Consider the following 13,666-nt stretch of genomic DNA (forward strand, 5'->3'; position numbering starts at 1 on the left):
GGTTCGTGCCCCGGTCCGGGAAGATCCCACATGCCGCAGAGCGGCTGGGCCCATGAGCCATGGCCAAAAAAACAAAAACAAAAACAAAAACTGTGGAGATGGATGGTGCACAACATTATGAATGCATTAATACCACTCAACTGTATACTTTAAAATGGTTAAGATGGCAAATTTTGTTATGTATATTTTATCACAATTTAAAAAATTGGAAAAAAATAACCTTTCAGTGGCCCCCCACTACTTAAACAATGGAACACTCACCCCTTTGCCTACCATCAAGGTCCCATGATCTCTTTCCAGTTTCTCTCCCAGCTTTCATCCTTTACGCTCCAGATTAGAAACCAGACTGTGTGCTCTGCCTGTACCCTGCCCTGTACGCTCTCATTCTGAGGCTCTGCCCACCAGTTTCCTCTGTTCATTTTAGCCAATTTCAGCATCTGTTCTTTTACTAACATTAGAAATTCCCAGGTAAAGCTATAACCTTTCTTAACACTGCATGACCCTTGCCTCACCACTTATTGAGCTCTAGCACCTTTTTAAAAATCCCAATACTCTGTCTGACTATAGAAGGGCACATGCATGTAACTGAACAGCTAACACTGGAAGTAAAATACATTATTTCTCAGGCCTGCCTTAATTATGGCAGATATGTATGCAGGTTCCAATTTTAACTGTACTAGTTTACTACTGCCAATCCATCATTCCAGACGTGGGTGCCCTTGTGAAGTAGAAAACCTCTGGGCTGGAAGACAGGGGGCCTAGAATCTAATCTCAGCTCAGACATAAAATGGGTAGGACACTTTGGAACAGTCACTTAACCTCTGGGCTTCAGTTTCCCCACCTGGAAAATGAGATTTAAAATTTGTTTCAACTGGAAAATGCTACCTAGAATATGGAGATAATCCATCCTGTAATTATTGAATAACCTAAGCTGATATTGATAATGAAAACATAAAATAAAATTAATGATGACTCAAACTGCAATCAGGAAAAGAGAGTTGTTGGAAACAATGCAAAACTCATGGTAGAAGAAGCTACACCCAGTATGATTGCATAGGAATGAAAATTGACCAGGGACTCAAGTCTTCCTTTTAATGTTTACATGGAAAATAAGTAATCTCCGTTAGAATATTTTCATTGAAATCAAGATAGAAAAAATGTTTTCAGAAAATTTAGCTTCATGAAGCTTTTTTCTAGAAAGATGTTTTTAAAGAAATTCATCAGTGTTATTATTCTGATTAAAATTTTATACTCTGATTAAATTTTATATTAAATGTGGCATCAAAAAGTCTTTGGGGTTGAAATGACAATTCAGTGATGTAAGAACAAAATGTCCTGCATTTCAAAAGCAGTGGCAACATCAAAACAGATCATGAACAGCAACTGTGACATTTGGAGAAAGGCAGAGAAAGACCCCAAAAGGAGCAGCAGGGTGGCCTCGACAGTGATGCACATGGGTTGCCACCAGCTAGCGGGAGAGAGAGGATTAGACCTTTGTTCTATACTGCAACACTACTGAGTCATACAAACACACACATCACACTCTGACGGCAACTATCTATTCTATGTTGCTTGCAAACTGAGCCCCTCCGGACATTAATGAAAAATATATTTCAGATCTTTCTTTGAAGATATCTTAGTGATAACTCAGTTCAAACCTAGTATTTTACAGATGAACAAACTGAAGCTCAGAAAAGCCCATGACTTCCCAGATGATATAACAAGGGAGGGTGCAAGTCTTAGAATGGCACAGATTGTGGAGGCCAGGCCAACAAGGGGCAACAAAGAGCACTCATTCTTCATCTGATCTCCAAAGGCTTGACGGAGCTGGTTGGTTTTCCTGGGCCTCCCCTGATGGAGAAATGGCTGCCCATCTCCGTACCTTGACACTCCCCTGGGAGAGCTGTCATTCCTTTAAGTGGACATTTCAGGGAACCATCCGGAGACAAGTCTACTTTGGTTTCGATTTTTAAATTAAGAGCTGTGGAGTTTGGCAGAGAGTGAGTTTTCTTTTTTGGCAGACACATACACATGCTTCTGTTTTGTGTGTCAAATGCTAAAAAGCCAAGTCCATGGTTGAGGCCCGTTTCTTTCACTATCAGATGCCTGACATCTGAACAGTATCCTTAATCCACAGAGAATGCCTTTGTGAACACCAGAGCTCCTTTCCCTCCTTCATCTCTGCCCCTCCCCCCAATCTCCACACACCACCCCCAATCCTACGCTGAGGCATTAGGGGAAGGAGCGCCGCCAGCACTGTAAAATCACCTACATAAAATGCAGATCCCTCGCTGCTGTGTGGTAAAACACTTCTATCACAAACACATGTGGGCCTCGCTTCTTTTGTTAGCCGGTTTTTGGCAGCCACAGGAGTGCCATTTCATCTCTCAATGTGTTTTGCATTCACCACAAGAGTCAGCGGGCTCAGTGTGACATTTGCCACAAGCTTCTGAGTGGTGGTCAGTCCCTTGTCCCACCTCTACGGCCCAGGCTGCCCTGCAGCCCCAATCTTGCCTCCCAAGCTGGGTGTTCCGTGCCCAGCACCGAGCAGGACACGTGTGATGCCAAGCACTGGAGCGTTTCACAAGGAAGGTCCATGGGACATAGACTAACAGGTGGCTGAGGCAGCCGTCAAAGGATCTGGAGGATAGGCTGAATGCGACTGGTGGGATTCTCATCATAAAGCAGAGCGGCGGACAGGGGGTTAAGGATGTGCCCATCGCTCCCTGGCAGCTCGGCATGCGTGTTTGCCCTTAATGGTCTGAATACTAATACTCCAACTTTCCTCTAAGGGAAAATCAAACATTTTCCCTGATCTTGATTTTTACCATTTATAATTTTCCTTTCTTTTGTGTATATTCTTATAAGTGATCCATGGTAACAAAAATAATAGCAAATGTTTCCTATGAGTCAGGGACTGCTCTAAGCTAATTAGCTTATTGAATCCCCTCAATAATCCTATGAGCATACTCTAGACTGAGTGGCTTAAAGAACAGAAATTTCTCACGTTTTTGGCAACTGGGAAGTCCAAGATCAAGGTGCTAGCTGACTGGGTTTCTGACGAGAGCTCTCTTCCTGGCTTGCAGATGGCTGCCTTCTTGCTGTGTCCTCACATGGCCGAGACAGAGAGAGGGCAAGCGATCTCTCTGCCGTCTCTTCTTAATCCCATAGAATCAGGGCCCTGCCCTTATGACCTCATTTAACCTTAATTACCTCCTTAGAGGCCATATCTCCAAATACAGACACATCCTAAGTTAGGTCTTCAACATCCTAAGTTAGGGAGACACAATTCAGTCCATAACAGGTAGATATTATTACTACCCCTATTTTATAGGAGATGAAGTCATGGTATAGAGAGGTGAAAAACTTGCCCAAGGTCACATAGCTATTAAGTAGAAGATTAAGGAGGCAAACCATGGTCTTCCTGACTCAAATACTCTATTACAGTCCTGAGGACACTGGAACACTCTATTATAGTATTGGAGGCCACTGGAACACTGTAGTATAATGTTGGAGGCCCCTGTAACAATGTACCATACTATTGGAGGCCACTGTAACACTCTATTATAGTATTGGAGGCCACTAGAACACTCTATTATAGTATTGAGACCACTGTAATACTCTACTATAGTACTGAGACCACTATCATGGTCTATTATAGTATTAGAGGCCACTCTATAGTGGTCTCTAACCACTCTGTTACACAGTCTCTACATATTTTATAGGTATACACATGTATAACACACATATACAAACACATATCCATATAACCTAATACTGTATACAGTTTTATTCAGTAACAATGATCATTCCTAAACTAGTCAGCAGTTGAGGTAAAAAAAATCTCTCCAACAGAAAGATGTCTACAAGCAAATTTTTCCTTGTGGGAAAAAAGAACTCAATTAAGAGTGTGTGTGTAGAGGGTCATGATACCAAAGAGGATAGCATGAATATACTCAGAAGTTGCACTGGAAGGGATCTCAAACCAGAGCAAGAAGTTTAGAGCTCTGTCTATGGGATGTGATTAACTTTCTGAGTACAAACTCTACCCTGACCCACCAGGTCCCGTATGATATGGCCACAGCCAATCCTCCATCTTTGCTTCCCCTCTTTCCCTATTCCTCCCTCAGATCCACTGGCCCTCCTTCCTTTCCTCAGGCACATCCAGCTTATTTCTGCCCCTTGGCACATTTAGACATTCTCTGCATGGAAACGCTGGCCCACATCTGCACATGGAGGCTGCTTCATGTCCTACTGTCTCACCTCTTCAGTGAGGCTTCTGGGACCCACCATCCAAAGTAGTCCCTGTACCAGCTCTTTCACATCATCCAGTTTTATTTTCTGGCATTATCTGATTTGTGAATGTCTATATTTGCTTATTTTCTGCCTTTATTTCTTCCCTCCTTTGAGTAAAATCTCCTTGATAGAGTAGACTTTATTATCATATTCAGTCTGCTGATCTTATAGCAGCCAGACCATCCAGTCAGTGAATGGGAGGATGCAATCAGAAATAAAAGAATGTGGGCATTTCATTATTAAGCTAATATTTCTTCATTTCTAGCCACAGGGAAAGCATTACTGTATTCTAATCATGGGAGGTAAGTTTAGAACCTCATGAGTATTGATAAATATCTTTCTTTTTTTTTTTGCGGTACGCGGGCCTCTCACTGCCGTGGCCTCTCTCGCTGCGGAGCACAGGCTCCGGACGCGCAGGCTCAGCGGCCATAGCTCACGGGCCCAGCTGCTCCACGGCACGTGGCATCCTCCCGGACGGGGGCACGAACCCGCGTCTCCCGCATCGGCAGGCGGACTCCCAACCACTGCGCCACCAGGGAAGCCCGATAAATATCTTTTTTTTATACTGCCCCTAAGGAACGCCTAACAAATGTCTTTCAAACATGTGAAAAGATTAAATAAATAAGTTTTTTTCCTGAGTGCTCCTCTTCTCTTCTATTTAGTTAACATTCTCCACCTTACTGGCAATTAAGTATCAGAGGCAATCTGACAGACATAGGCACACAGGCTCTGGGAACAAACTGAATAAAGTTTGAATCCCAGTGCTGTCATTGGATGATTCTGGATTAACTGTTTACCTTCTCAGAGTCTGTTTCCTCATATGTAAGTAAAATGGAAATTATATTATATAATTTTCAGAGGTTATTCTAATATCCATGAAGTACCTATCACAACAGCCGGCACATATTTAGTGTTCAACAAACGAAAGCTATCTTTATCATCATTGAACTTAAATATAGGTAGGTGAGCCCATCCCTTATAACTCTGATCTTTTATTTGCCTCTTCTCCTTCATTTATTTTGCACACAAAAAATCATAATCTATCTTTTGCCTGATTTATTTGCATAGCTTATGTAGATCAGTAGGACTACTGACACACATGATATTAGTTCTGTACTGGCAGAGACACTTGTTGCTCTCAATCCTCCTACTAAGAAAAACTAGAAAAGCTGGACAAAATACAGAACACACCCACCTGAAAATCCTGAGGCTCACCCAAGGCAGCCAGGATATAAGGGGTGTATTAGTTTCCTATTGTTGCTATAACAAACCACCACAAATGTAAGTGTTTTAAAACAACAATAATTTCTTATTTTATAATTCTGGAGGTCAGAAGTCAGAAATGGTCCCACTGGACTAAAGATGCTGGCTAAGCTAACTAAGATGTTGGCAAAGTTCCATTCCTTCTGGAGGCTCTAGGGGAGAATCTGTTTCTTTGTGATTCCTAATTTCTAGAGGCTGCCTGCACTCCTTAGCTCATGGTCCTTCCTCTGTCTTCAAAGCCAGCAACAGAGCATCTTTGAAACCCTCTCTGACTCTCACTCACCTGCTTCCCTCATTCACTCATAAGGATCTTTGTGATTACACTGGCCCATCTGGATAATCCAGAATAATGTCCCCATCTCTAGGGCAGATGATTAACAACCTTATTTCCATATGTAGCCTTGATTCCTTCTTTCCATACGATACAACATATTGACAGGTTCCAGAGATTAGGGGGAAGGTCTCTTTGGGGGCCCATTATTCTGCCCACTACAAGGGGCCAGGCTTGCAAACTGAAGGGAGGGCAACAAACTGAGTGTGGCATTCTCTGACCCTGTCCACATCAAAGCAATAGTTGATTCAGCGGCCAAGAGGCTACAAAACCAAGCACAAAGTGGTAGTTAAGAGACTGGAAACTTGAATGGAGTTTTGGGAGACAAAAAGTACAGATTTAAAGTCACTCAATTCCAGACTTGATAAAGGTGCTTGCCTCTATTCTAATTGCCTGACAGAAGCAAAGCAAAATCTCTTTGAAGATAAATACCATCAGCCAGAAACTCAAACTATCTCCATAATTTTACCTGTTTAATGTCTGACATTCAACTGAAAATTTCTAAGCATATCAGGAAAAAGTACCCAACTACCATATAAAAAGAGAAGAAATAAATCTCATGAACACAAAGCTGAGCAAACATACCACACAGGAAAGAGTACATACTGAATATGTCCATTTATAAAAATTCAAAAACTTGCAAAAGTAATCTAGGCTATTAGAAGTCAGGACAGTGGTTACTTCAGGGAGGAGGGGAGTAGTGACTATGGGGCGGGGGGGGAGGGGCACTGGTTCTATTCTCTTTCTTTATTTAGGTAATAGTCACAGGGGTATGTTCACTTTGTGAAAATTCATTTACCTGTATATTTGTGACTTGTTCACTTTTCCATATTATGTTATAACTCAGTAAGTAACAAAGTAGAATCAACCTTATATTACACTGTTAAAATTATGCAAAAACCTGTACCTGTGAACATATGAATCAATTAAAATGCAATTTCAGATGTTGAAATTGTTGAACTTTTTCTTTTTTAAAAATATTTGAATTGCTATATAACTTGTGTTACTTAAAAGGAGACAAATAAACAACAAAATTAAGTCCAGATTATTTTCTGCAACTGAAGAGCCTCCACTTGTCCAGGAATTTCAATATTTTGGAATCTGTCTTCAGAGTTAACTATTTATTGTGGTCCGCAACTCAATACCAGATTCAAGATCGCTCAAGTTTACAGAAGCAGATGGGGCTGACAAGGCACTTCCCATCCTCTCTTGAGATCTCTCTGCATGTAAACAGACACTTCTTTCTGTCCTTCCCTGTCCCATTTTCAGACTTCATATATATACTGCCAGAACTGTTCCTTCTCTGAGACATTTAGTTTGCCATTCCACCAGTAGTTAATTCTTTGGTATAATTTATCTCGATTTAGAAACTGTAACGTTATAACTTTTCAAAGTTTACCTTCACTTGAGCCCAGAAATATGTCTCTCAACTGTTTCCATTGTCCAAGGTAGTTAACATTTTGTGTAATATTTAAATTTCTGTTAAATTTCACGTTATTTAATGGTTAGAATGACCGGGGTAGGGTAGGAAGGCTACCTTTTCACATTAGAATACCCGTAATTTCTGCTGGATCTATCATTTTTTTAAACATAAATGAGTAATTCAGGTGATAACCCAGTGACCCCTGATAAAATACTTTGTGATCTCTCATTTACAGTTCCAAAGCAAAGTTCTTTTGAAGTAGTATTCCTATGATTAATTTCTGTTTGGAGCATGGATTTGCCTAAAGGAAAACTCAAGCATTAGAAAGCTATTCTTCCAAATACTTGGAGGTACAGAATTGAGGTCCCAGTGTTACCTCACATAAAAAATTGGGGAATAAAATCAAGTCTAGAAGAATACATTTTTCCTCTTGAGACTAACTAAGCAAAACTAAGGGGCTTTCTTAATTTCTCCAGAAACTTTCTGGAGGTAAACAGTGTAATCATTGCGTAAACATTAAGGAAGACCTATTCATCTTCGAGGAGCTGAGACCTGCAAACTGGAGGAGCAGTGGACAGGGTTGGCCAGAGTAACATCTGACCCCTAAAGGAGAGGTCACACTAGGGCATCAGATAGATTTTGTCCTGGGGTTCCACGTGTAATACGTGAATGTGATCATAGGTTTGCCAGAGGAGATTACATTGAACCTTCCTCATGTAATTTGTTCACGCTCTCTTTTGTTCCCCAAATAGACTAATTCTCTCATTAATGATTTACCTTTTGGGGTTGAGTATTATCCTTTTTTTAATCTTTTTAATTGTCACCTTATCTCTTAAATAATACCTACACTATTGTCTGTCAACTTTTGTCTTAAACATTGAGTATTTGTATATTAATATAAACTCAGACCACCCTTCCCTGTGGAAAGGAGGGCAACAGAAGACACCTTTTGGTTGTTGTATGACTTTGCTTAAGGCTGACCATGTCTTATGGGTATTCGGGCTTTCGTTTCAATCTCATCATCCCATTCTCAAAACCTGCATGCCGGGAAGCATTTTCACACCTGATAGAAGCTATCCACTTGCCGTACATAACCAGCCACTTCAGGATCAGATTTAAGGACCTTCCAAACTTTTCTTTCTGCCTTCTTATAATCCTGGGATCCTTTCCAGTTCATGGCCATCAAGGAGCGCTCTGTCAGGGGAGCTGCCACGATGATGTCCAGTTGGCCATTGTAGATTAGAACCTGAAACGAAATTGAGCCGTGAGCAAATGCAGGATTCAGCAGGGGAAGCCAGTCAATGTATCTAGGTACAGATAGTGCACACAAGAGACAAAAGGGAATGTTAGCCGCTCTGGGGCGCTGCTCAGAGACGCCAACCCAGGAACTCAGTAGGGTCACTTTCTTCCAGTTGGCTACATACACCAACAACCTGAAATAAACTCAAGCCTTGTCTCAACCACTGCATTCTTCCAAAAGTATGATTCTTCATAGGAATCTGCAAACATCTCTCTTGTTGCAAAAGCATTTGTGCTGTATTACCCAGCAATATAGGTTTTACTTGGATGTATGGCTATGTTAAGGAAGAAGACTGTGGTTACAGTTCAGTGGAACTAAGGAATGGTACACACTGGGATTGTCATGAAGCCTGCATTTGATTATTTTCACTTTTCAGGCCCTGCAGCAGCTGGCAAGCTGGGCATTCCCTCGTGGCTGCTGGTAATCCGTGTTGCTTTCCCCTCCTACATTTCAGTGACAACTACAATTTTTTGAGGCAGACAGATAGATGCAGGTGCCTCAAATTTGTTATTTGTTGGAGGCAAACATGTCTGCTATGCCACTTCCAAAGACCTCTTTTCTTAAATAGGATAGCCACTTGTCAAAAATGAGGAATGTCCTTCAAAATGCCTAAGATACATTTTTTTTTTAGCCAAGTTGATGGGTACTATAGGAGAAACTCTGAGGCAACTCTGGTCTTTTCTTCCCAAACAGCTTTCAAGATATTCAGATAATACCCAATGCTGCTGAAGTTGTGAAGCTACTGGGGACAGTGTGAATGGCATTATTCTTCAGGAAGGCAACCATCACTTTTTAATGCAAAGACTTTATAATGTTGAGACTTTGTCCCCGTAATCCCAGTTTGTGGAATAAACTCTATGAAAATGAGCCCAAAGAAATAAAAAATATATATATGTAACAATATTCACTGAAACTTTATAATGACAAATTTGAACACAGTCTAAAAATTCCATATTAGTGAGTGGTTAAATAACCACGGTACAGAAATTCTATGAGATATTGCAAAGCCGTTTAAACTGGTGGACTACAAAGTTGTCACCTCATTCTCCTTAAGTCCAGCCTCTTTCTCCTGAACTCAGGAGATGGCTATCTTAAGCTTGTGTTCCTCATCCCATTTTTCATTCCAGAAGTGCACATTATGGGGCTCACTGCCCTGCTCTTTGGATCCGTGCTCTTTACTGCCTGTTGATAAAGTCTGAAAATTATTGCCTCATATACTATGTCCATCTTATATCTGTTTATAGTATAAGTGCAAACTCAGTGGATGATAATGCCACAAGAAGAATTCTGATTTTTTAAAAAAATTGTTCATCATCAGCTTTCTCACAAAATAGTTGTGGTTCATTTATTCTCTGTAAATAAAAAAATTTTTTTTTCTTGTAAAAATAAATAAACTGTTGGACTAAACCACGAAGCAATGTGGAAAATGCTTATCACATAATGTTAAGTATGAAAGCTGAATGCCAAATATATATCCCAATTATGATATATAAAATTGACATACTTATTTACATATATGGAATGAAACTTTAAAAAAAAGGAATAGAGTTGATTAATTTTGGTGGTGGAAATCTGAGTAATTTTCCCCTTTGTTTTCTACTCTCCTTAGGCTATTTTTCACACTTGTTGATTCTCATAAGGTATTGTCATTCCACCACCAACAAAGAGATTTTCTTCAACTCCATGCTACCTTTGATCTATTTGGAAGCTCTGGTTTGACTCAAGTGAAGACCTTCGGTTGAATCCTCAAACTGGATATAAAATGTTTCACTGCATGTTTCCATCTCTGCCCTCCTGGTACAGGCTTCTTAAAAGGCTTATACATAATTAAAAAGCTCAGGACTTTTACACACTCCAAATCCTCAAGCAGCAGTGGGCCAGGATTCAGCCTAAGATGAAAGAGCCCTGGGCCTCACCTATAGGAACACAGGGTCTTTCATGTTACTCAGTCCTCATCACCACATCCACTCTCCTATGAAGAACACCCCCTTACAGAAAATCCTGATGGATTTAAAGCCTTTAAAAAAAAACTCAACTATAGCAATAAAAGTTTGCATTGTTTATACAAAGAAATTGCCTCAAAGACCTTGAATACTTATGGCCCATGCAAAACTCCTACAGCTGTTTTGCCAACAGTATGGAAACAATTACACATGATCTGTACCAGGAAACAAGGCTTAAATACTTCACCATCCTAGGAAGGCCTGATTATAGCTGATTAACGAAGATAATCATCTATAAAGTAATTCTTCTAGAATTCAGTGAAAAGATGCTGATTAACTAGCAAACACACAAGTGTATGTAGCCATCTTTCTTCCTTGTGGCTACCCTATGAAGCTTTCATCTTTCTGAGTGTCATCAGGATATTCTGAAACTGGTTTGAATTTTCATCTTTGAGGGATGATAGCAAACTCCACAGGTTACAGCAAAAACAGGCTGATATGTACAGCATTAGGGTACACGTTTGTTGAAACGAATTGAAACGAAGCCCATCCCTGAGCCATTTCCCTTGTTTTTCAAGACATCATAAACAAGAATACTAACACTCCAGAATGAGGCAGTGAAGGGCTGGACTGCGTAACTTTGTGCATGTGATGTGCAGAAAGCCTACTTTTGGGGGCGAATGGAAATCCTTCCTTTGCAAAGCAAGGAAAACAGTTTTAACTACTAAAGGGCACGTAAGTCAAATGCAACAAAAAAAGAAATCAGGTTAATGATCAAGCGAAGTGATTTCAGAGCTGGCATTTAAGGCTGCCTTAAATATAAGAATTCCAGAGCTTCTATTTTTATCTAAATGTCACATTTACTCTCTTCAGCCCCCACAGGAATATCCCAGTTGGGTGCCTCCAGGGCTGGGTGAGTGGGTGAGATATCCCAGGATCCGGTGACAGTGAGCTGAGAAGCCAGGTGGGTGTAGCACAGGGCTGGGTGGTCCTGAAGCCGGAGGGCACGTGTTGGCCACCCACATCCTGAGTGACAGAGAAGTTCCAGGACAAGGCTTAAACCGCAACGGGTTGGCCACTTACGAAGGATCTGCACACATTCGCCCACTTCTTCCTGGTGGGGTGATCTGTCCCGGTTTGCCCTGGACGGAGGAGTTTCCCAGGATGCAGGGCTTGCAGGCTAAAACTGGGACAGTCTGGGGCAAACCTTCCCCTGAGGCTTGCTGGTATTTTAAGCAACAGGGTGTAAAGACAGAGAGGTGGAGACAGAAATGAATGCAGCTTTTAGCTACGCTTCCCTTGTCAGGAGTGACTCTTAACAAAACGAGGGGCAGGGAAAGCGCTGGTTGGAGCAGGTTTCCAGGGACACAGCAGGCAGCACCCCTGAACACCCCTGAACAACCAGTGTCCTCACTTTCCTTTCTGGCCAGCTGTGAGGCCTCAGTTAAAGAGCAGAGGCACTCTTTTTAGAGAATTTTCTTTTCTTTTACTACTTAGAGGTCTGACTGGTTAGTTTGTTGAAACTGATGGTGATGCGAAGACATGGAAAAATACTTATTAAAAAAATCAATGAAAAACTATGATCCCACTGTTCATGCTCTATAATTACTATATTTTAAAAGGATGCTTCAAACTTGGGAAAGGAATACATCAAAATACTAGCAGTTAAGGTAGTCAAAATATGGGCGATTTGTTTTAACTTGGCTATTTTCTAAGTTTTGGGGGTATGTTGGGATGCTCCCAAAACGAAAAAATAATAAAAAGAACAATAACACTAAGAGGTTGGACACCTCAATTTGGCAAAAGATGGGTTTTTATTGGGGAATAATTTGTGCTAACTCAAGTATTACCAGCTCTCAGTTTTTTTTCATGACAACTAGGTAAATAGCATAACTTTAGTTCAATCATAGATGATCTTAAAAACTCATTCCAGAATTCAAGCATTTACAAGAGATGGCACTAGGCGATTTGGATTACAAGCATCCCTCTCTCTTTTTCTTTTCAAAAGGAAGAGACGAGAAAATCATTTTTTAAATGTTCTTTACTTTCCAAAGTGTTTTCATGTACACATAGCTTTATTCACATCCAGCTTCACAGGGTGGGGATGAGACGTATTACAGGGCCCGCCTCCACTTTACTGTAAAGGAAATCGTGACACAGGGAGGTGTCAGAATGCATCCTAGATCCCACACTTCCAAACTTCTTCCTAAAACGCCTTAAGAAAGGAGCTAAATTCCTGCAAACAGCAAGCATTTACTGACTCCCCACAGCTACATGTTTAAGTGCTACTCCAAGCCTTAGGAAACAGAGAGTTGGTGGAGAAGGAGACATAGTTCACATCTCCGGTTCAGAAACAATCTCATCTGTTTGTCCAACTCTGGAGACATCTCTCATTCCTCACTTTGGCTCTATGGACCAGGATGTGTGCAAGGACATTACTCAGCTGGCAACAGATGCCTGACTTCTGTTATAGGGACTGGCCCTCATTAAGCAGCTGTGGAACAGCATCAACTCCTGAAGAAGAGAGGTCTCTTAGCCCTCACTCCACCTGCAGCCCTTGCACGGTGCCTGACACCCCATAAGACATATGGACACTTGTAGAGTACAGGCAATTGTGCTCTTTAAAGGCTTTCTGTAATGCTGTATAGTGATTGCCCTTTTGTTTGGCCCAGGTCCACTCCCCCTTCCCCTGGTAACTGTATTCCCATTCCCTCAATGGATACAGCCCTAGCGGAGGCTGGCGATCAGTGTTCTTCCTCCTCTATGCAAGGGATGAGCATGTGACCTAAGCTAGGGCACTCAAATGCTCTCTCCCTAGAATTTGGATTGTGGACAGAATGCCACAGGGTTCCCTGATGAGTCTGCCCATTAGTTTTGCTACTTGGATCCCCAGAGTCTTCCCTGGTCCCTATCTTTCCTCACTCTAGTTCTTCAGTTTGTCCATGAATTCTGTGACCTATCCTGTCTTCTGACCAGTTCCTTTCATGCTTCAAGTAACCACAGTTGCTGCTGTTGCTAAAAGCATGAAATCCAAACTCATACACCATTGGACCAGTGCCTCACATGCCCCAGCATGCAGTAACTGGGAATTCTTGGACATGTGGTTTAAC

General features: G+C 41.3%; 1 protein-coding gene across 1 annotated transcript in view; it reads right to left on the minus strand.

Moving 5' to 3' along the window:
• CPVL (carboxypeptidase vitellogenic like) overlaps positions 1–13,666 on the minus strand; it is a 75,044-nt gene that overhangs the window by 17,244 nt on the left and 44,134 nt on the right. The window contains exon 9 of the mRNA XM_067746605.1: positions 8,377–8,559. Coding sequence (XP_067602706.1) covers positions 8,377–8,559 — 183 coding nt within the window. The remainder of the gene's footprint in view (positions 1–8,376; positions 8,560–13,666) is intronic.

Source organism: Pseudorca crassidens, chromosome 8 (genome assembly GCF_039906515.1).
Source record: "Pseudorca crassidens isolate mPseCra1 chromosome 8, mPseCra1.hap1, whole genome shotgun sequence".
Classification (NCBI taxonomy): domain Eukaryota; kingdom Metazoa; phylum Chordata; class Mammalia; order Artiodactyla; family Delphinidae; genus Pseudorca; species Pseudorca crassidens.